This window comes from Zootoca vivipara, chromosome 2 (genome assembly GCF_965207765.1).
Source record: "Zootoca vivipara chromosome 2, rZooViv2.hap1.1, whole genome shotgun sequence".
In the NCBI taxonomy this organism is placed as follows: domain Eukaryota; kingdom Metazoa; phylum Chordata; class Lepidosauria; order Squamata; family Lacertidae; genus Zootoca; species Zootoca vivipara.
Genome location: NC_142584.1, coordinates 98439616 through 98463864, shown reverse-complemented (window position 1 = coordinate 98463864; position 24249 = coordinate 98439616). Strand labels below are relative to the sequence as shown.

The following is a 24249-nucleotide window of genomic DNA, read 5'->3' as shown; positions in this document are numbered from 1 at the left end:
TTGAAAATAAGCCATATGCTTATTTTCTTGAGTAAAATAAATACAAGACGGTGTCTTAAAATAGGAGAAACACGGTATCTAATTCTGATGGTCATTTGTGTAGGGCTGCTTACAGCATAGGCCTTTGACTCTGTGCCCACTGTACATTTTCAGTCTTCTTTCCGTTAAGGTAGCAGATTTTTTAATTTCAAGTGGGCAAGATAGAATTAACCCATGGAACATTAATGACCTGCTTTTCCCTGCCGCCTAGGAAAATTCCTCCAGCGACAAGCAACACTACATCCTTGCGCGCTCCACACCGGACAAGCTCAACACCTGTGTCGCAGTACAGCTCCAGCACAACAGGTTTCCTCTTGCCCGCCACAGCTATGCCCTCGCCAGCACACGTGTCTCCTTCCTGTTTATCCCTCAGTGGGAAATCGGTACCATCCCACGGGACTACGCTCAATGCCAACCCTGCTAGTTTTGGTGCAGCAGAACCTGCCTGCAGTATGCAATCAAGACAAGTGTCTACATCCCCTTCCACGCCTCCAGTGCTTTCCTCGGTACCGTCGCCTCTGTCCAGCAAACCTCAGAAATTGAAATCCAGCAAGTCTTTCAAGCCTAAGGAATCTTCTGCTAGCAGCGCCAACTGCAACAGTACCAGTAGCAACAGCAGCGGTGGCAGCTCAGGAAAGAAGCGTAAGAACAGTTCTGCGCTGCCAGCACCTTCTTCTCATTCCACAGAGTCCTTTAGGAAGAACTGTGTGGTGAACTCTGGAAACTCTGGGGCTTCTTATCACTCACCTGGGATGTCTTCGTCCCACAGCCTCAACTGTATGACTGGTAAAGCTAACTCGGTTAGCCTCAAACATGACCAATCAGGGAGGGGCCCTCCGACTGGGAGCCCTGCAGAATCTATAAAAAGAATGAGTGTGATGGTGAACAGTGGCGATTCCACCCTGTCGTTGGGGCCATTCATTCACCAGTCCAGCGAGCTGACTGTCAACTCGCATGGCGGGTTTTCACATTCACATCCTTCCCTAGACAAATTCATAGGAAAGAAAAGAAAGTGCTCGCCTGGTTCAAGCAGCATAAACAGCAGCAGCAAAGCAAACAAGGTTGCCAAATTGCCGCCAGTGAACAACATTCATACGAAACACGCTGGTGCAATCCCAGGGACACAAGGACTGATGAACAATTCTATCCTTCATCAGGTATGAAATCTTACTTGGGCCATATTGATATCCAGACAAGTTACTTTGACAAATTCCCATTCCGGACAGTACTTGCCTACTGGAGGTGATTTTTTTCTTGTCAGAGATGTTGGCGCTGGATATCTTGGGTGTATGCTTCGCTTCGCAAAATGGTTTATTATTATTATTATTATTATTATTATTATTATTATTAACAACTCCCCCCCAATGGATGCTGTTGCTTGTTGGAAGCATTATTCCCTTTCATCTTTTGGGACTTGTTGAATTTTTAAGACATGGCACAGATTCCTTGTTGGGGGAAATAGCACGATCCAGCTGGGCTCACCTATATATCCTGAAGGGCTTTTCTGTTTTCAGCTATGAGAAACCAACGACTTCTTCATGTTTGAGGATATTATTATTATTTATTAAATTTGTATGTTACGTTTCATCCAAAGATCCCAGAGCAGTTCACAAAATAAAAATACAAAATACATAATAAAGCAAAAGCAAAATTTTTACCAATGAACCCTGCTTCCATAAACATATTTAAAAGGCCATAGAATAGCCAAAGCTCTGGTTATAGAGAAAAGATTTTGCCTGGAGCCTAAAGATATGTAATAAAGACACCAGGCAAGCCTCTCTCTGGGGAGAGCATTCCACAAACAGGGAGCCACCGCAGAAAAGGGACATTTTTGTGTTGCTGCCCTCCAGACCTCTCATAGAGGAGGCACAGATGATTGCAGGGCCCAGGTCAGTTCATACAGGGAGAGGTGGTCCTTGATGTATTGCATTCTTCGGCTATTTAAGGCTTTATAAGTCAGAACCAGCCCTTTGAATTGGTCCTGGAAACTAATCGGCAGCCAGTGCAGTCGGGCCAGGATTGATGTAATACAGTATGCTCAAACCTTTTTTGCCCTGGTGAGCAACCTGGCCACTGAATTCTGCACCAGCAGAGGCAGCCGTATGTATAACGTGTTGCAGCAATCTAACCTAACGGTTATCAGAGCAGAGACAACAGAAGTTAGACTTGGGGTGCAGCTGGGCCACCAGCCGAAGCTGAGAGAAGGCACTCCACACCAATGAGGCTACCTGAGTCTGAAGCAACAGCAAAGGATCTAGAAGTATTCCCAAGCTGTGTGCTCACTCCTTTATTGAGGGAATGTAACGCCATCAAGAGCAGGCAACCTCCCACCCATCCAGTCTAGGGAACCACCCACTGACAGTGCCTCAGTCTTCTCTGGCTTGAACTTCCGTTTGTTGGCTCTCATCCAGTCCATTCCTTCACATAGCCAGAAACAGGTACCCCATGGGGCTGCTTGCAAGTTGGAAGAGCTTAGTTGTGCCATTGAAAACAACTCAAACAGATAGCTTTGTGCCAGTGGGATTCAAGTCTGTTTGCCTTTCGCCAGATTGCCAGCTTGTAGCTTAAATACCACTAGTGGATCAACTCATAGTTTTTGTTTTTCAAAACTGCTGCACCCGCCAAGAAAAGCAGCACTGATTTTATTATTATTTTAACAGGACATAATGGGTTACATAGTTATTTATTTGATAATTACTGGTCATCTCGGCAACCAGGGGCAGGTGCCTTATTGCAAACGAACAAGTTGCTGATTGGAATTGACAATATTATACCACAATGAACTAAAGGGAGGATATGGGACTGGTCAGTAAAACAGAAATTCATGTTTTTTTAATCAGTAACCTTACCGAAATTTTAGAAGCCACTTCATAATTTTCAACCTTGATGACAAGTAATTGAACTTTGCCCATATACTGTGTTTTGTTTTTAAAAAGGTTTTCCTTTGACGCATAAGAAAGGGAGGGGTCAAGTAGATTAGTTTTTTGCTGTTGCTGTGACAAAGAACCCTATACAGAAATATGCCTAACAAATCTCATGATAAAGCAATAAAATGCATATAGCTTTTCCCCACCCCAAGAAAGTCGATGTTTGGTTGCTAACCTGTTGCCACTGAATTTTGCCAGAGCATGTTTTGGGGTTCCCAGGTGATATAAGTGGGCATAGCTTTATCACTTAGTATATTTAATATTTATTTATCTGTTTTTCCTCTTTTCATTTGTGTGAAAGCCAAAGGCTCGTCCCTAACAGTTGACACAGACAATGCCATGGTAAGAAAAGAACTGGATTATTTTCACTACAAGCGGGGGGAAATGAATAAATCTCCATCTGGAAATCCTGGACTCCAAGATGCCTTTTGAGTTCTCCCAGCTTCCCACAGTCCTCAGGTGTGGAAATCTACTGGACTGTCACACAATCAAGGAGTTTCCCTGAAGCCATGTCTGTAGCAGCGAAGCTTGGAAATGGACTCTGGATTGCTGTTCAGCCACAGGATATTTCCTCTCAGTGTTACCAGTGGTCTGGACAGCTTGCTACAAAAGCCCTGTGAGATGTCACTTACAGGAGTACATCACCTTGCCACTATTTGATCTAGGTTGGTTGGGCAAAGCAATGTTTGAGAAAGAACATTACTGTGGACTTGTTTTTTTCTTTTCCCCTTTTCTTCTGATAGTGTCATAGGCGTAATTAACTGCCCCTTTGGCACTGTCCAGTGAAAACCCCTCACGAAGGAGGGGGCACAATGTGTTAGGCACAATAAACAGAAGAAGAAGAAGAAGCCCTCAACAAGGGAATACGGCTTTAGTGTTTTATAGCAATGTTCCTTGATTGGAATGCAAAAATAGCACAACTTAGAAAACAAAAACGGTCTACGTTTTGCCCAGCCTTTTGCAAGTAATTTGGGATAAGAAGCTGTCAGGAGTTCTAAAAAACAAACACAAAAATGTTCTTGGCCATCACTGAAAAATTAAAAAAAGCATATTTAAATAGTGAAATCACATGGTACAGAACAATTTTATGAGCATCATCTGCCAAGCACAGCTGCTCAGTGTTTTTCCTTCATTCCAGTGGAGCGTTCGTAGGGTCCTGTACAACTGCCACTGAAATGAAATAAGGTTGCACAGTGACATTGTATGGAGGAGGGCTGTGCCTGCTTGATTTTGAATAAAATTGCTTTGATCTTTTTTTTAAAAAAAAAATCCCCCCAAACCCAGATGCAAAACTCTCAAATCCAAAATGGTGAATGACCTCTCAAACTATTCCCAAAGAATATATTTCTTGACCTATACTGTATGCCATAAGCCTTTGTTGTTTTGGGTAGGTGGGTGGGGGAAACTGAAAATGCCAATCTAAGTTGGTTGTACCATCCAACCTTTTAAAAAACAGAACACAAAATAGTCCTTATAAAACTGAAATGCAAACCTTTAAAACGATGAAATCTCAATGCTATTTTTCTTGAAAGATTTTTCCAGTAAGTTGATGCCTTGTTCACATAACCAAATTAGCATTCCGTTCAATAAAGTCCACATTCAGATTTTTTGGATGACTGCATTAAGTGCCAGTTCAAATTCTGAGTTCAGTGTTAAATGCACCCCTTGTACAGCCATCTTGTGAGCAAAGGGGGAGTGTTTTAAACGCCATCCAGTCCCAAGTGGTCATTCCCCTTGTTCCCATGAGTAAAAAGTGTTTTGTTTTAAAGTAATATCCTCAGAAGGGCTTTAATATTATCATTTGATCTGGATGTTTGTGACACTAGTGAATCTCGAACTGCAACCTGGAATTTCTACACATTTTATCACGTGAAAGGAAAAAAATAAAAATAAACCCCAAACCATAGGTCATGACACAGGCAGAGCTTTCCTTCAGCAAGCCCGTAGAAAGTAAATTTCTATCCATTTAAATGGGGTGTGTTTTGGATTGTGGATTCAGACAGCCTCCCCAATGAGAATTTGTTCTTGCAATAATCAAGTGAGGCTAGATTGTCTGAGGGTGCCAACTGACTGCAGACTCTGCTGAAGCTACAGTTCTCAGCATGCTATATTTTCACCACTTCTCAAAGTGATAGGTGCAGAATCCATTGCACCTTGGGTACCCCATCAGATCACCTAGCTCTGTTCCACTCCTATCCTTGATAAAAATGCGTGGCCAAATGGTTAGCAGCACTCATTGAGGAAGAAAGCTGATTGTCTGAATCTATCCTCAACAGGGCTTGTGCAGGAGAAGCTCTCAGTGGAATGTGTGCCTGTAGACTTCTGCCTTAAAGGGGCACCAGATCTTGCTAAGATTAGACAATCTGAGCCTATCTAATTCACACAGTCCAGCCTCTCTCCCTACCATGGTGGTGCACATCAGGGATTCTAAAACCACCGCAAGCAGCAGCTGCTTGGGTTTTGTTTTTTAAACCTGTTGAGGTTTTCAAATTTGCTATGATTATTAAAACACAGTGAAGCAACAAGACTCTATGCAGACAACTCTAAAGCCTTGAATTCACAAAAGATCATGTGTTTGTTTTTTAAGTAAAGGAATAATATTTTGGATGGTGATGATTATGCAAATATTTAAAAAGAGGGAGGGCCTGAACAACCCTTCAGTTTCTAGAGGATGCTATAAAATGTTAAAACCTCTTAATTGGCTAACTTGGGGCATGGGAGGAGACGACCAAAGTAATGTATCTGCTCCGCAGAGAGAAAATCGATACTGACTCCTTCCCATGTGTTGGATATTTTCGATCACAAGTGCAATTTGGTTTTGATAGATTTACCTTCGAAGGCTGACAAATTTTTCATAAGTTAAACCTTTAGTGGCTTTAAGTACTCAAAAATGTCTGTTTTATAAATATTATGTTGCTCTGAAAGCATCAAAGCAAGTCTTAGGCTCCTTAAAAGACATGCAGATCTTTGTAAAAAGTTCAGCAGTTAACCACTGTGTTTAATTTATATGAGTTGCAGCTCTGGGCCCAATTCCCACTGTGAATGTCTCCATTGCAAGCCATGTTGAAACGGGAGCTTCACACAAACACAGCCATGCTCTTGCGCAAAGCCCCGCCTGATGCATTCAGTGGGGCTTATGTAAGTGACATTCCAGGATGGAATTGTGGCCTGTATCTGTCTGTTATGGCTTATAATTTTAAAACTTGCCATGAATAGAACCAGAGGACGTCTTAATTTATGCCTGCCCTCAAAGTGTAGACTTGCTTAAATATTATACGAACAATATTCCATTTTGGGGGCTTAGTAATAAATGGAATGATTGTTTTTGAAGCTTTTATTGTCTGACAACATTCTTATTGTAAATAATTAAGGAAATTTCAGATTTAATTTATCTTGCAAGATTTGCAGTGGCTGGGTTGTTTCTTAGAAAGATTTTGGTATTAATTTAAGAGATACAATTTTTATAGTCTTTCCAGCTTCTCATTATGACTCCTGCAGTTTTCTTAACCTAAAATAAATAAAAAAAATTAAAAAATGTTGCAATGATGAACAAAGAATTATACGAAAATAATGAAACCCATAATTTTGTATCTTTATTTTGGAATTTCTTGTTCTATTATAAATATTGAAGTATCCCTATTTCAGAAGACATATTTTGTTAATTGATTGTACATATTTAAATATGTATTTTTGCACAGGTCTTTTTTTCTTATATCCAGTTTTGGTACAATTGAAAATCATCTAGTATTTATTAATTAAAAGAGAAAAGCAAATACTTTTTTATAATTTGAAGTGGTTCACTGCCAATCCAATAGATAACATGCCTACTTTGCAGTTTTTAAGGGATGTCTCTGTTTAGGGAGGGGGGAGGGGGAAGAGTTGTGTCTCTTTCTTTTAATGTCTTGGGAATTGCTGGATACAAACGAAGGCTCTGGCATTGCACTCTGATGCCCACAGGCGCCACTTCTCTAAGCAGGGAGGCTGTGTGGCATTTAGATGTATATGGTTGGCCTGCTCTGGTATACACAACATTTCTTACAGTTACCCGAGTCCCAGAAGACTACCTTTTAGTTATGACACACGGCTTCTAATTCTTCTATTTCTTTTTCTTTTAGCATTTGTGTATGTGTGCACATGTATGTGAGTCTTTACGTGGTTTAAAAAACTAATGGAAAAACTGAAAGTGCCTGATTTATATATCTAGATTTTAAGCTTGGACTGTTTTTTAGACAGCTTCTCCTTTAAAGACTTGAATGTTCTGTTGGGAAAAAGAATTGGAGCTTGCTTTCCCCACCTACACATGACTACATATTAATGCAGGAGAGAGGATGGCGGAAGGGGCAGGATAAAACAAAATCAAAAGTTCCTAGCAAGTCCCTAGTTCATAAATAATCCCGAGGGTTCTGGAGATACTTTTCAACAAGTAAATTTGACTATTTTCTTCTGTTGCTATCGGCTAGAACTTAAAAACGAAACGAAACAAAAAACAACAACAGAATGTTGACATTATTTTGTATTGTTGAAAAAATAAGTTACCTCTCGAAGCAATTTTACAAACTACCAACACAAGCCGCCGCCAGGCTATCCTCTGCACAAGCCTCACTGAAATGAATGGGATTTAGCAAGTGCGCAACTCCCTCTTCGTTCCAGTGAGGTTTGAATGGGAGCGGTTCACATAGTGTGGTTTCAACCCATCATCTTCCGGTAAGTCGTCTTCCGGCAAGAGTTGTTATTGCCAAGGATGTTTGTTTCTGCTTTGTCTTTTTTGGGAAGGGGGGAATTGTACGGTGAAGGGGATTGGGCTTGAAAAGATTGTTCTGCTTTCCTTAAGCAGAAGGTCATTTATTTTAAAAGCTTTTGTGCAAAATATCCTAATTTTTATGAAAGGTGATTATTGTTATTTTTTAATGAGCACTACATAATGTCAATAAGAATGTAGGCTGTGGAAGCTTCTTGCTTTTGGAGTTGAGCCCGGCTCCATAGAAAGGGGAAAAAAGCAATCTCCTGTGTAAAATGTGTGAATAGTTTGATAATTTGTATACATATTCAAGAGCATCTGCTCAGAGCTGAACTTTTTTGTGTTGGCTGCTGTATAGTACATGAACAAATGTCATGGGGTAGAAAAAAATTACTTTGGATATTTAAAAGAAGAAAATAAATATATAGTCTATTTGTTTTGTAACAAGTTTCTGTAAATAAAATAATTTATACTATTTATAAGAAAAAAGTTGTGCTTTTGCTTCATGACCAGGAAATTAGCTTGTTGTATAAACAAGATGTTACTGAAACAAGGCAATAAAATGATTAGGTTGTCTTTATGAGATGCACAATTATGTTTCTGCTTCATTATGAAGACCAACAAAAATTAGTCGTAGCGGAATGAAAATACGAGCCATGTTAGCTTCTGCCTGCCAAGAACCCCAACCCATGTATGTCAGGTAGATAGGCAGCAAAGCTGCTTTAGTGTTCCTTTGCTACTGTTTTTGAGGCAAACTTTTTAAAGAACAGGAAGGGACACAGCTATGGTATGGACAGTGATTCGCCTACACTGGAAGTTAAGATGATGTGTGTCTCCAGTCTCCCTTACTTTGAGTGTGTCCAGTTTCTGTTCCTACATTAATCAGTGCTGAAACAGGGGTGTAAATAAGTATTTGGAATATCCAGGGCTGTGGCACAAGGTGAGTGAATGCTACTGCCCCTCTCGTTGGGTTCACTAAACCAGATTATGAGTAGATGCAGATGGAGAGAGTATCTCACTGACACTGCCTGCCCTCAAAGTCCATCAAGGGAAGTGGTTCCCCAATTCATTTCTGCCGTCCCACGTTTTAGAGGCAGTCGAGAGCAATTGGAGCATCAACACATTTTCTAGTTTTCCATCAAGTAAAAGAGATCCCTTCTCCCACTGGCAATTGTTCTATACCAGGCATGTCCAACTTGCAAGTCTGTGATCTACTCACAGTATTAAAAAACAACTGACAGTTATCTACCCATTGTCATTGGAGGGAGGAGCATGGGTGTGTGGAAGGGGAGGATTGACCAGTTGTTGAGCGCTCCCCCCCCCCCCCCGGCTCTGGCCGGCTGGCTATCAATCAGGATCCCAAGATCAACCAGGAACCACCAATAACACCCCACTATCGACCTGTGGATTTGATAAAAGCTACGAGTTGGCAAGTGAAATGGAACAAACTAAGCTGAATCCTAATCTATAGCTCCCATTTCTTATGCTGGGGCAGTATCTTGAGAAAGTCTTGCAGAGATTTGATGTTTGTTCTTCATTAATAAACATCTAAGGAAAATGTGCTCTACCGGGACAAATATCACAGGAGTGTGCTGGCTATTCTTTGAGGTGTTACAATTGTCTACAGCTGCTTGCTTTGTACTTTGGGAGCTGCGCAAAGTGGCTTTTGTCAAACCCAGTCTTTCCCTATATGTCAGGTGTAGGGTGGGTAGACATGGCTTCCCAAAACAGCCTCATGGGTTGAATGAGTAAAAGTGGCAGGCTCAGATTTGGCCATAGGTTGGGCTCCACACACCTGCTGTATGTAGACAGTACACGACATCTTGTGTAGAGCTTGTAGCGACAGGATGCCCGATTATTAGAAACATTCATCCTTGTCATTTAAATGACAGTAGTGTAGAGGTTTTTTCAGTTATTACACGGTAGATTTTGTTTAAGGCTTAATCATAAATACTAAGCTCATTTTGGGTTCTAGACGACCTGCTCGGGTTTCTTTACCTCCAAGGTAAAGCAGGTTGGGAAGTGTGTGGATTGTGTCAGCCAACATTCCTTGGATGCCTCATGCTAGATGTACAGTTTAACTGAGTAGTTTCTCCACACCTCATCAAAGCAGTTGTTAATGTATCTTCTAGAAGCCTGCTTTTCAGTACTGTCTCTTATCTTCAGTGGCCTAATGGTGCTCTAATTGCTTTCTGTTCCCCTGCTTGAGTAATCCAATATTTATCATCCCATTTCATCTCTCAATAGGTTGCTGCTGCAGCCCCCAACCCAACTCTCCCTATCCAAGCAGACACTAAAATATCACGCTGAAGCTTAGCATGACATAATTTTGCATGGCAGCAATTTATCTAAGCCGCACATTTACCTTGGGGGGGAAGCTGGCCAGCTGTGTTGGAAAGATTTCTTGGTTTTGAACATTAAGTCAAAAGAGGCGGGGGGAGAAAATATATGCTCTCCCACAGGGAACAGGCCACCAGTAACTCAGTCTTTTGGGACAAACTCCAGCACTAAGCTTTGACTTGCAAGTGGGCAACCCTCACCTGGTTCTTAGTCAGTCTTAAGCCATACCCTAGGAAGAAGTATACAGTACTGTCTGCTACAAGAATGGCGAGTGGGGAGCTTTAAACCTCCCACCAGGCTCCTGGTTCAGCTCAACTGGTTGTTGATCACCTTGGCAACGCAAGTGGCCCCACTCGGCATCTCAAGCAGCATCCATCCCCTGCTGCTTTAAAATAAACCAATTTTATTAACCAAGTTAAGCCCACTCAAGGAACAGAACAATCAACTGTATTATACATTTAATAAATGAAACTGATCTGAAAACACAAACAGAACATTTATAGAGTTTTGTTAACGTATGGAAGTAGCCTATAAAAAAACCCCTTAACTATACCACGGTTCCAATTTCCTCTACTCCACGGTTCCAATTTCCTCAGCAATAGCAGAAGAAATACCATACAGTGATGACCTCCAAAATGGTTCAGTCTCAACTATACACTCCCCCTTTTGCTTTTTAAAAAGTTACATGTTGATTACTCTAGAAAGCTTCTGCACTCTGTTTAGCAGCAAGTCTCCCTTTTTAATGGTTTCTTGATACTGCCAGTTCTTGCTGTCGGGCCTAGAGAGAGAGAGAGAGAGAGAGAGAGAGAGAATTTAGTCAGGTGGTTCTCTAGCAATGACTTATCAAACAGCTCCCAAAAACTGTTTAAAGAGTTCCTCAAAATACTGAACAAGAAGCTCATGAGCAAAGCTGTAATGGCAGACAAAGTTTCCTGAAAGTTCATCACTACTAATCCTTCCCTGGAACACACAGGTACAGGAGAGCATGGGTGTGTTTTCAGTAATATTTAGCTCAGCTGGGCAACAAGCCTGGCCAGTACTGCCCCACCCCATTTGCTGAGAGTGCATCCTGACAGATGAGCTGATGAGACAAAGTTTGGAAACACACTGTTCTATCTCTAATAAAGATATTGTTCCAGTGGAAAGAGTATTTTGAGTTCGGTGAGCAGAGCTTATCTCACCTGGCTTTGAGCAAGCTACTATCTCTCCATCGGTAAATGTAAAAAAAGCATTCTATGCAATAGGTTTGGTTGGGCAACAATTAAAAGGCTGCAAAGTGCTTAATGTTAAGCCTGATGTCACTACTAGTTTCTTGGGATCAGTGGGTGTGGTGTCCAACATACTGTACCTGTTAGTTTCTACTATTTCGTTGACTTTGTCTATTTTGCAGTGTAGTCGCCCAGCAGCAATAAATCTTGACAATTCCCTGGGGAGAGAGAGAGAACGCTTAGGACACCACCATCTGTATCTGTTGCAAAGCACCTGAAATTTCATGGTGGAGGATGCAAGACTGGCATTTTTTTGCTCCAGTTTGGGGCCTTGCCTCAGAGGTGGAAGGAAGGTTACCCTGAGGTACAAGCCTAACATTGTGGCCTACAGCCATGCTACTTGATGCAGGCAGCCGTCGCTTCTTGAAATATGTTGGAAAGTCCTTCGACCAGCATAATTAAATGCCGCTCTGTTGTTTATAGCCATCAAACTAAAGAACTGCAATTAGCAAACCGCAATGGGGCTAGGGCTGCTTAGTGGCTGCTGCGGTGCAACTCTCAGACCCTTCCGCTCTTGAAGCTTACACCTGTGTAACACATGGGCTGGCGTTTCTGGTGCAGTGTGCAATGGCACAATCAAATAAGATGCTGCAGCAGCATTCCTGTAATCTACGGAGCCTTTCTAGCAAGATTTTATAGCACACCAAGGATGCACAGCAGGCGCTGATTTGATAACCGCAGGGAGTGATGGTCCCAGCCCACAAAGGGATTTAAACACAGCACCAGCATCCTTCAACTGCGCCCAGAAGAAGCAAGTGTGTAGCTGCTGAGCATTAGCTGTACAAGTTCTTGCCTCCCTCCGTCAGCTGGAGGCGCACCAAACCACCCTGTACCAGCTGCAGCACAGCCATATTCACAGGCACACACACACACACACACACACACACACACACACACACACCATCCAGCATATTATAGTTGATCTTTGGTTACAAAAGCCTCAGGAAGACTTCCTGTCTTCCTGTTCCAAAACTGAAGGGTGGAGTCCGTACAGAGTGCAGCTGCCACAAGCACCCCCAAGGCTCCTCTGCTCAGATTATATGCATGGGGTTGACTCTGTGACCCTTGGGGTCCCTTCCAACTCTACAATTCTGTGATTCTTGCCTTGCCCAACCTCTGTAAATCTTGCAATAAATGGTTCTTCCTCACGTAGTTTTTTTAAACAAAGGTATCAAATGAGTTAGCTAGACGGGAATCACTATAAACTGTAGAAATGCATTTAAAATATAGAGATATATATAGATATACTTACTGATCTATGAACTCTACACAGACTCCAAAAGCATCTGCCATGTAACCTAGTGTAAGCGACCTATAGGATTCTAGGAGCTGGCTGTAGGCATGGATTCTCATTTCCCGAACGTAATAGCGATAGTGGGGCGCAAACAGCCAATCTTTCTTCATCTCTTGCTCTACGGTGGCTGAAAGGGAAACGTAAGGTCTGCGTCTCACAAAAGTTTTTCTCCCCCCCGGAAGGTAGTTTAACAGCATGAACCGTGTGCCAATGTGGTGGCCTCTGAATATTGTTGGACTCTGTCTCCCATCAGCCCCAGACAGCATAGCCAATGGGCAGGGATGATGGAAGATGGAGCTCAACATCATCTGAAGGACATCACACTGGCTACGCCTGATGCAAACCAGTGAGGGCAAGGTAAGCCTCTCTTGGGAGACCTGCATACCTGCTAGCATCAACACCTGCGTTCCTGTGTGGCCAGCCCCTTAAGAAAGATTGAATACCCTTAGCTTCTCTCATCCAGGAGACAACATGGGAAGCACAGTCTATTTAAAGTTGAGTGGCAAGGACCAAATCTTATGTTATTTGTGGGCATTTTACTTCTGCGCTCATGAAACACATTCCACCTTCCTTCTCATTTGTTCTGCCTGCTGAAGCAGTTACATCCTGAACCAGCTTTGGATCAGCTTTACTTACCTCTTCGAAATCTCAGCTTAATTCTTGCCTGTCCTTTAACTGAGGATGGGCCAAAACGTTTGAGACTGCTAATCCTAGGAGATGGGGAGGGCAAGTCTTGGTGGGTAGGGGGAAGGGGATGTGTGTTTTTTGTTTCTGTCTTTAAAATGCAAATTATATATAGGGAGGGGGGGACTGCTAATCCTAGGAGATGGGGAGGGCAAGTATGGGCAGCCTGGCTGCGCATGTAACCCACAAGCTGTGTGCTACCCACTTACTCACTTAACAGCCCAGTAACCCCCCCCCCCCGAGCAAAAAAGCAGAAACCCTTCCTTACCCAGCGACTGGAAGAAAACTGAATACCGACATTCATAGAGTGAAAAAAGATATTGCCGGACTTTGGGTAAACTGTGCAAAACCTCCAGAATCTCTGCCCCTTTGATAACCTAAAAGAGATCAGACAAAGCCAGCAAAAAATCATACATGAGAGAAATAAGGAACACAAAGCACTCTCTGAAGGTTCTCTGTGGAAGTAGCTGCTTGGCGTACCTTCTCTCTAAGGTCAGGCCTGTCTAATGCAATCATGCTGACATAGACTGTGTATGTTACAAAGGTTTTGTAATCCATAAGTTCGTAAGATGTAAATGTTGAAACTGTATCCAGGAAAAGCTCGGCTGCCTGCTTGAAGTCTCGAATGGCCACGCAGTAAAGACCCTGGTAGACCTTAAGACGGTTCCGCCGGTCCCAATCTCCTCCTTCCTCTATTAGGCTTTTAAAAGAAAACAGGTATGTGTGTTATTTCCCCAGCATCCTTAGCCATGCACAAGCATTTTCATCAATTTGCTTAACTAGCTTTATCACAGTAGTTCAAACAAAAGCTATGGGATGGTTTTGCTTTGAGACTATACTGCAACCTTTGACAAAGCGGCGCGCTGCAGGTTGCTTTCAGCTGCAGTTCTCATCAACTCCTCTGATGTATGGCCTTTTTAAGGATCATAATGTTTCTGAAAATTCTGGATTTCATGCCACACTTCATCTAAAGTATACACTCGAAGCCATTTCCTAGCAACCAGATTGCATCTTCAGAACCTGCATTACTGTTAAGTGAGAGACATCCACTAATGCTTTGCACATCAAGGTAACAGCAGCAGCAACAGAAATGGTACCTTTTTGCTTTTTCAGTGTTCCGGGTGATGAGGTCATTGTCCATGTAAAACAGGCCAATTCGGAGGAGATAGAATACAATATCCAGCCGATGTCCTAGAGCCACAGTTTTGTCATATGTCTTCCGAAAGGCAGTCAGAGCAGCTTCCTGACGAGACAGCATTTGCTTAAGTTAGATGCCGCAGATTTGACGCTCTGGAGAACAGATCTGTAATTTGCTAACAGGTACCCCCCGCCCCCCATTGTACCATCCAAGGTTCTGCACTACATCCCCCCACTGATTGAAGGAAAGCAGGTAGGTATGAGGAGCATGACCCTTTCAGCTAACAAATAACAGAGATCAGGAGTGCACTGACATGGAACAGTAAGCCAGGGTTTCTGGCTAACCACGGTTTACCACAAATGAGCAGCATATTCACACAGCTTTCCTGATTTCTCCTCCTCTGGTGCAACCACGATAAACGACAAACCAAGGCTTAAAGATGGGTTTGTGATTGTGGCTTTTTGGGGAGAAGCAAAACCACAATCTGAGAACTCGTGGAAGCAGAAGTGGGGCTGACTGACCCCCCCCCCTCCCAATATTTCTCTGGCTACAACTTCAGGCCTTCTCACATTGAGGGGAACTCCATGCATGCAATTGAATGCGCTCAGAATCCTCCACACAGCTGAGAATTCCGATCACATACCGAGCACACAAAGAGATCCTCTTCAAATCACCCTGCTCAATGCACAGAAGTCAATGGGAATAGCAGAGCCAACGCACACCCACCTGCCCCTCCCTCCCGCCCCATGTTCTGAGAATGTGTGGAGGCAAATGCCCAGAAAGCGCTTTATTTACGTAAAAAATAAAATACCTTGTCCCCGATGCGGCAGAGATATTCAGCTTTGGCCATCATGGCATCTCGGATTTCACTTTCCCCCAAGTTCTTCTCTGCATCTTCCAGCTGCTCATCAAGGCGTTTCAACTCCTCCTCATTCGCCTTCTTCATCTTATTCAAGAGATCTGTATCTACCTGCCAATCAAGTGACTTGCAGAGGGATTCATAATACGGGGCCATGTCTGTGGATGACAACGACACAACCGTTTGAACACTTAGCCCTGCCAAAATCATATCTTAGAAGATCACAACAGCAAAAAGTTCAGAAGAAATTAACATTGCTTTGTCCCCTCACATAAGCAGAAAACCAGCATGAGGCAGTGATTAGGAGTGTTTGGCCTGAGACTGGGGAGGCCTAAATTCAAATCCTCACTCAGGCAAAAAATGCAACCTTGGACCTCACACTCATTCTCAGCCCAACCTGCCTCGTGGTGGTTTTTGCGAGGATAAAACCGGGTAAATCACAGTGTATGCTTTTTAAAAGTGAGAGTGCATTCAGTAATGGCACACTCCTACACTAAAATCTTAAATGGCTCCCTGCAATCTACTATCTCTGGATCCGTCCAAGAGCACCACATTAAGCTGATAGGCCACTTCTTCATATTGTGTGCTTGCATCATCATAATCATCATCATACAGTGGATGCTCGGGTTGCAAACGTGATCCGTGCGGGAGGCACGTTCGCAACCTGCAGCGCCACATCTGCGCATGTGCAGGTCACGATTTGGTGCTTCTACGCATGCACAAAGCACGATTTAGTGCTTCTGCGCATGTGCCAAAACATGGAAGTAACCCATTCCAGTACTTCTGGGTTCGGCGCGGTGCGCAACCCAATGCGTCTGTATCCCAAGGTATTTATTATTTCTACCCTGCCCATCTGGCTGGGTTTCCCCAGCCACTCTGGGCAGCTTTCAACAGAACATTAAGAACAGAATAAAACTTCAAACATTAAAAACTTCCATAAACAGGGCTGCCGTCATATGTCTTCTAAAAGTCGCAGTTGTTTATGTCCTTGACATCTGATGGAAGGGCACTGCACAGGGCGGGCGCCACTACCGAGAAGGCCCTCTGCCTGGTTCCCTGTAACCTCACTTCTTGCAGTGAGGGAACCGCCAGAAGGCCCTCAGCACTGGATCTCAGTGTCCAGGCAGAACAATGGGGGTGGAGATGGTCCTTCAGGTATACTGGGCCGAGGCCATTTAGGGCTTTAAAGGTCAGCACCAACACTTTGAATTGTGCTCGGAAACGTACAGGGAACCAATGTAGGGCTTTTCATGGTCTCGGCAGCCACTCCCATTCACCAGTCTAGCTGCAACTTTCTGGATTAGTTGCAGTTTCTGGGTCACCTTCAAAGGTAGCCCCACATAGAGCACATTGCAGTAGTCCAAGCAGGAGATAACTAGAACATGCACCACTCTAGCGAGACAGTCTGCAGGAAGGTAGGGTCTCAGCCTGCATACCAGATGGAGCTGGTAGACAGCTGCCCTGGACACAGAAATGACCTGCGCCTCCATAGACAGCTGTGAGTCCAAAATGACTCCCAGGCTGCACATCTGCTTCTTTAGGGGCACAGTTGCCCCATTCAGGACCATAGAGTCCTCCACATCCACCTGCCCCCCCCAAACAGTACTTCGGTCTTGTCAGGATTCAACCTCAATCTGTTAGCCGTCATCCCTCCTCCAACAGCCCCCAGGACCTTCACTGGCTCTGAAAGAGAGGTAGAGCTAGGTATCATCTGCATACTGATGAACACCCAGCCCAAACCCCCTGATGATCTCTTCCAAGGGCTTCATATAGATATTAAAAAGCATGGGGGAGAGGACAGAGCCCTGAGGCACCCAAGTGAGAGCCCAGGGGTCTGAACACTCATCCACCAACACCACTTTCTGGACACAGCCCAGGAGAAAGGAGTGGAACTACTGTATAACAGTGCCCCCAGCTCCCAGACAGCTCCTAGACTCTAGACGATCCAGAAGGATGTCATGATCAATGGAATCAAAAGCCACTGAGAGATCTCAGATTTAGAAGACATCTGAAGGCAGCCCTGTTTAGGGAGGCTTTTAATGTTTAATAATTATTTTATTTCATTTTTCTGTTGGAAGCCGCCCAGAGTGGCTGGGGAAACCCAGCCAGATGGGCAGGGTATAAGTAATAAATTATTATTAATTATTATTATTATTATCATCATCATCATCATCCATGGTAAAGGCACATGCCAAATATTTTATTCATTTTGAATCCAGATTTGAAAGAAAATTGCAACAGCTACCTATTTGCCTGACCAAGCGCAGCAGCGGGGAGATTTCAGGCTTGCAGAATCTAGGTTTATTTTTTTACTAGAACCTCCAAATCCACCAAAGAGAGACAGATGCAAAAGACATACATTATCAAAGTCTACTGAGCCCAAGATTTGCTTTGAGTTCCAGAGCACCTCCAGGATATTGGAGAGTGTGTCATTTTGCTGTCGCCATTGTTCAACAACTGGGAGTCAGAAACCTTTACAAGTATAGTGCACATCCCCCAGAGATCTACTAGCAGTGCCCACCCCTTACCTAAAGGAGATGCTATCTTCCAAACACAAGATCTCTGAAATTACGTGTTCCTACACAATGGAGATCATAGTGGAACCTAAATGCTACTGGAATATTTTCTTCACAGTCCCCAGTACACCTAAAGAGACTGTGAAACACTCCCTGAAGATGTACATACTATAAATGACACTTACTCAATCCCTCTCATGCACATAACCAAACAACCCATTCATGGCACAGCTTTCTTCCATCCAACTTATAACACAAAGGTAAGTGACAATATTGAGAGCAATCCCGAGAAAGGAACAAAGCAATCTTTTTAAGAAGGTGAGGAAGCGCATATGGTAATTATCTGGATAGAAAGCAATAAATATACAGATGACAGAATGCAAGAACTAGCAAGTACTGTATACAAAAAAAATGTTGACAGTGCCTCAGCAGTTACAAAGGTGGCACTGTAGTTAATTCAACATTTAAATAGTGCTATTATTCAGGGCCAAAAGTCATCCAGTAGTGTAAGGGGGTATTGCATGTATGGGATGGAGGAGATGAAAACTAGGAAAGGATGTGGGACTCCAACCAACAGTCTGGGATGATGGGAGCAGTAGTCCAACTGTTTCTGGAGGGCTACAGTTTAGCCATCCCTGGTGTAATAAAAACAAAGCAAGTTAAGATGAGGACGAAGAAAGCCTGCAACTGCCCTAACCTCATCTAATTGGTTCCTCTCTAAGCAAAGTGTCCCGCCACCACTAGCACACAATCACACCCACATTACGCTTCTACTTCTCCTGTGTCCATTGCAGGAACTGCCAGAGTAACTAAGGACCCTTCCTAGTATATCAGCACAGAGGAAGTCAGAGAATGACAGAAATAATCAAGCAGAGGCTGGGGACTTCTTTTCCTTAGTGTGGTTCCTACTTCAGGCTTACTGTTTTAAAAACCAGCAACCTCTCATTGTGTGATTGTAAAGTGGTACCGCTGCCTGCATTTTTGGACTCTCCTTAGAGAGCATACTATGTCATAGCTGTCAAGTTTTCCCTTTTCTCGTGAGGAAGCTTATTCAGCATAAGGGAATTTCTCTTTTAAAAAGGGAGAACTTGACAGCTATGTACTGTGTATTCTCTATGTGGGGCAAAGCAGAGGGTGGGGAAAACTATCATAATGAGCTACTGCACATCAATGTTTACCACTACCACACACTGGATATGAAGTATTAAAAAATAACAGCAATAGCAACAATCCCCTTTTCCATGAACCTGTACTGACCCCATTCCTCTCCCTATTAACAATATTTCCCACACCCCTGAGCATGCACAGAGTACCTTTCCCTCCCCAATAATATTCCCTGTTCCTCTGAGCCTTCCTCCCCCTATTATCCAAGCAATAGTCTCTGCCCAAAGCAGCAACCTTGAGAGGAGAAGAGACTGGATGGGCTATGTAAAATAATAATACTTTGTGATTTTCAGTTATACACATTTCAAAGTTTTACAATCATTTTAACATTTCAAAACCCGACTTCCTCCTCTTTCAGCAGTTCCATAAATTTATATTTATCATTAGCTGCATATTCTAAATCAATTTAACTTACTATTTCATTCATCTACTTTATATACTTACTCTTGTGAAACTGCAGGTTATTACAGTGATCCTGCCATCCTTATCTGTTTACAATTTATTGGTACATATCCAACAAACCATCTCCATTCTTTTATTTATTTATTTTTTAAAAACCTTCTTGTCTCGATTTCTTATTTTCCCAGTAAGTTCCGCTCGCCATTTCTGCATAGTCCATGAGCTTTAGTATCCAATCTTCTTTCGTCGGGACTCCTTTCCATTCCATTTTGGGGGCAAATAACATTCTTGCCGCGGTAGTTATATACATGAATAAATTCCTATACCGTTTAGAGCAGTTCTACCCCAATCATTCCCAGAGGGCTATTAACGTTGAATGGCTTTTTAAATGTTGTTACCCACCCCGACCCCCCGCATGTTTTTAAGCTGCCATTTTTTTCTAATCGGTGAGCCGCTTTGAGCCCCTGTCTGGGAAAAGGCGGGGGAATAAAACGACTGACTCCTCAGAGCAAGAGCCCCAGCCGAGGCGGCCTCCCCTCACTCACCGTGTTCACGGATGGCGGCCATGAGCTCCTGGCGCACGGCCGGGTCGGGGCGCTTCGACTGGAGGCTGAGGAGGAAGCGCAGCTGGGCGATGCGGAGGTCGGGGTTCTTGGGGAGGCCCTCCTCCTCCAGGTTCTCCAGAGGCATCTCGGCGGCGGGCGGAGCGGGGTGGATGGAGCCGGTAGGTGGGCGAGGACAGGAGCTCGGTCGGCCGGCAGAGACAGCGGGAGAGAGACAGCAGCGGAGTGACTCAGCCCGTCACCCGGAACCGGAAGCAGCCGGCCAGGGAAGCCTCTTCTTCCGGCGCCGCGCCCACAGCGCGCGGCAACTTCCGCCGCGGCCGAAGGAGAACTTCCGGGTTCAGCCTTCGCGACGCGGAGCCGCCATGTGCGGAACTGCTGCGGTCTCGCCAGAGGAGTCCACGCCCCTGCAGGCTCCCCCTGTGGGCATTTCGGTTTAATTTGAAATCCCGCTTTCTTCCCCTCCCAATGAGCGGGCAAGCTCGTTTCTATTTATTTCCATTTTATTTTATTTATCTTTTTTGAAATCCCAACTTTCCCCCGCTCCCAATGAGCGGGCAAGCTTATTTCTATTTATTTCCATATTACTTTTAAAAATCTTGCAGTATTTGAAACCCCAACTTTCTTTCCTCCCAATCCAATGAGCGGGCTGGCTTATTTTTTATTAATTTTGAAATCTCACCTCTTTTCCGTCGCCCCCATCTCCATGAGATGGCAGGCTTATTCTTATTCGTATTATTATTATTATTATTATTATTATTAAAATCCCACATTTTCCCCCTCCTAAGGAGCGGCCAGGCTATCTATCTATCTATCTAGTTCTTTATATTAAATTTCTGTATCGCCCTTCATCTAAGGATCTCAGGGCGGTTTTTACAATATAAAAACACAAAAATACATAACGGCCAGAAAGAAAAAAGATAACCACACAAAGACGCGCGCACACTACTTAAAAAGCCAGATTGATTATTTTAATTTTAAATCTCACTTCCATCCCAGGTTCAGCATGTGGTTATCTCCCTCCATACCATTTGATCATCCTCTCAACAACTTCAAATTTGCTGGTCATTTCTGTTTCACTGCATTGTAATCTTATATTAAGTCGCCAGATGGTGCTGTTTCAGAGCTCATAGGTGTGGCTGAATTCAGGATTTAGGGACTTGCTCCAGAGAAACCACAAATTACTGACAAATATGATTAAAAAGGTCGCAGGGAGACCATCTACTTTCTTGCGGAACCGAAGGACTGTTGCTTACCTTGTTTGTTTTCAAGCTTGCTCTGCTACAAGCTTATTATTTGCAGTCACAGCTTGCTACCTAATTTCCACCAGCAAGAATCTCACATTAAATAATAGGTGTCAGATTCATTCATGTTCATATATAATTAAAACCATATGAGACAAATACATTGTCTGGAATTGCTTTTAAATTACCATCGTTATAAATGAGCTTTATACAGTCAGACCCACTGGTCTGTTTAGCTCGCTACTGGCAGTGACTGGCAATGATTTTCTGGCGGATTCAGAGGGGAAATCTCTCACAGTCCTACCTGGAAATGTCAGGGATTGAATCTGGGACCTTCTGGAGGCAAGGCAGAGGGTTCTACCACAGAACTACAGCCCTTTCCCTTAACTGTCCTGCTCATAAACACATGGGGCCACATTAAAGCACTATAATACTACTACAGCCATGGCTTCCCCCAAGGAATTCTGGGAGCTGTAGTTTGTTAAGGGTGCTGGGAATTGTTAAGAGACCCCTGTTGCCCTCACAGAGCATACAATTCTCAGAATGCTTTAACACTCAATCCTGCGTCACAGGAAATGGAGAACATCTCCATTTTTTATTTATTTTTTAATATTTTATTCTGTTTTGAGATACAATAAGAATAAAGATTGAAAAAATGAAAAAATAAAAATAAATAACAAGACATTAAGAAATTAAACAATTATCAAACATTAATAACATAAAATAATCATCAAAACAAAACATAAGAACATAGGAACATAAAGGATAGCCCCCCTTACCCCCCCCAACTTGTGATAACTTCCAGCCTTTTCTCTATTCCGGTTTCTGTTTCCAAATTCTTTTGTATACCTTTTTTCTCATTCTCTTCCGTTACTGTTTACAGTTTCTTGAGCCCTTCACCTATCTGCTAAGAGATTGACATTTTCTACAATTTTTGCTTTGTATTCGTTAAATTTTTCCCAATCCTTATCAATTTTCTGTTGTGATATTCCTTTAGCTTCTCCTAATTTCCTCGCCATATTCTGATATCTTATTTTAGTTTGCCAATCCTCTATCTTTAAAATTAAATCATTTTTCCATTTTTTTGCGATAAGAAGTCTCGCGGCTGCGGTTGCATACATTACTAGACATCTGTCATTTTCCTTAATTTCCTCACTTAACATTCCCAGCAAGAACATTTCTGGAACTTTTTTAAATGAGCATTTCAGAATTTTTTTCATCTCTATATAAATCTTTTCCCAAAAGATTTCTATTGCTTTGCAGTGCCACCATATATGAATGTATGAGCCCACCGCCTCATGACACCTCCAACACTTATTATCACTCCCTTTATATATTTTCGCCAACTTCGTCGGGGTCAGGTGCCACCTACCGTATATTGCATTTTCATTATATTTTCTTTTAAATCATAATTTGGTGTGAAATTTATATCTCTTGTCCATAATTTTTCCCATTTCTCTATCATTATTGGTTTTCCCAGATCCTGTCCCCATTTTATCATGGGGATAAAATGAGAACATCTCCATTTGAAGACCTTTGTGAGTGCATGTTACTGGGTAAATCTGCCAAGAGGTGCTATTACCACGGTCTCAAGATCAAAATTCACAAGACTCCTAGAATGTGTGCACCTGAAACAGTTCAGGAAACGAGCCAGCAGCTTAGTCAGTAGGAAAACATCCCTGATACCGTGTTTCTCCAAAAAAATTAAGCCATACCCCGAAAATAAGCCATACCCCGAAAATAAGCCATACCCCGAAAATAAGCCACCGTGCGTTTTTTGGAGGAAAAATAAATATAAGATGGTGTCTTAGTTTTGGAGAAACACGGTAGCTATACCAAGTTTGTTTGGAGGTGGGACAGCTGAAGGCCAATGGACTCCTCCTCCTTCTCCCCCTTGTGCACTCTGGTGGTGGAAGGAGAACGACTGAATAAGCCTGGAATTGACTTAAGAATTAAATGGGCCAATGGTCTGATTCGCTACAAGGCAGCTTCGTACGGCTACGCACTTTTCTTGGTTCTTTTTGGACTGACAGCGAAGGGGGGAGAGTGGTCTAGGCAATTCACATGTTCAAATTCCAATTTGGCAGGCAGTGGAACAGTGTCAGCAGGTCCACATCATTCCCTGCCTTGTTACCATGTATTCGTCTCCTCTAAGGTTCCCTCTGCCTTCTGTTTTGTCACTTCATTAGTGCGCAGCTCACAGTAATTTTCCGACCGCATTTCTTTTCACTCCCTCTCCCTAATTGGTAACGGAAAACGTTTGCAGGAGTTGCTTATTAAATGCATCTTCATTACGGAGCTTGCTCTCAATAATCTACTTTCCTGTTTGGCGGCGGACGTTGGCTATCTGAAGGCCGCTCAGAGAACAACCGCAGCTATCAAAGGAGGAAGGTTAATGCACTGCTCAAAGCTGGCCTGCAGTTGATGGAGAGCCGAAAGATATGCATCAGTACAGAACATTATAGGACAGCATTTCATCACTTGTATTGGAGATGCAATCCAGCTGCACGGTGAGGGGGGGGGAAGGTAGAGAGAAGGAGATAAACCACACAAAGTATTTCCATGAATGATGCCTGAACGGTACCAACTCAGCCTCAAAAGTTCACACTTTTATCCATACATCTGAGAGCAAGACCCAGGCTGTTGCTATTTTGGAGTTGGACTCAGTCACATGCTGGCAAATGCAGGATGCACAGGTACGGTTGATGAAGAGTTCTTGCACAACAAGGTTTCCCAAAACATCAGGCTTCTTGAGATAAAGGGATGGGGAAGTGCTCTAGAAAAGTGTGGGATAGCGCTTGCTTTGACGCAATGCCATCTAACCTCATGAAGAAAGCCAGAACGAATCTTCATTAAATAGGCAACATTGTCTAATCTCTCCCTGCAAACAAATCCGGATGAATGCTCAATAAATAGATCGTCTGGAAGCGCTCCAAGGCACACATGGAAGTCCTTCGTGTATCCAGAGAAATTCACCAGAATTTGATCCCACCAGGTTTTATTATACAGCCGTACCTTGGTTCTCGAACAGAATCCATTCCAGAAGTCCGTTTGACTTCCGAAAATGTTCGAAAAC

General features: G+C 43.2%; 2 protein-coding genes across 6 annotated transcripts in view; one reads left to right on the top strand and one right to left on the bottom strand.

The window, feature by feature from the left end:
- Positions 1-6512, top strand: part of ATXN7 (ataxin 7) — a 90381-nt gene extending 83869 nt beyond the window's left edge. For all 5 annotated transcript variants that reach the window (XM_035106748.3, XM_035106747.3, XM_088663317.1 and 2 more), the window contains 2 exons: positions 251-1196; positions 3268-6512. In XM_035106748.3, the coding sequence (XP_034962639.3) occupies positions 251-1196; positions 3268-3285 (964 nt within the window). In that variant the 3' untranslated portion in view covers positions 3286-6512. The remainder of the gene's footprint in view (positions 1-250; positions 1197-3267) is intronic.
- A 3975-nt stretch (positions 6513-10487) lies between these two features.
- Positions 10488-20140, bottom strand: PSMD6 (proteasome 26S subunit, non-ATPase 6). The gene is made up of 8 exons (XM_035106744.3): positions 19912-20140; positions 15240-15445; positions 14388-14533; positions 13771-13990; positions 13559-13667; positions 12565-12733; positions 11393-11470; positions 10488-10822 (listed from the first exon to the last, which is right to left on the bottom strand). Exons 1-8 carry the CDS (start codon positions 20054-20056, stop codon positions 10726-10728), a joined length of 1170 nt encoding a protein of 389 aa, XP_034962635.1. The 5' UTR covers positions 20057-20140; the 3' UTR covers positions 10488-10725.
- Between the last annotated feature and the right edge of the window lie 4109 nt (positions 20141-24249).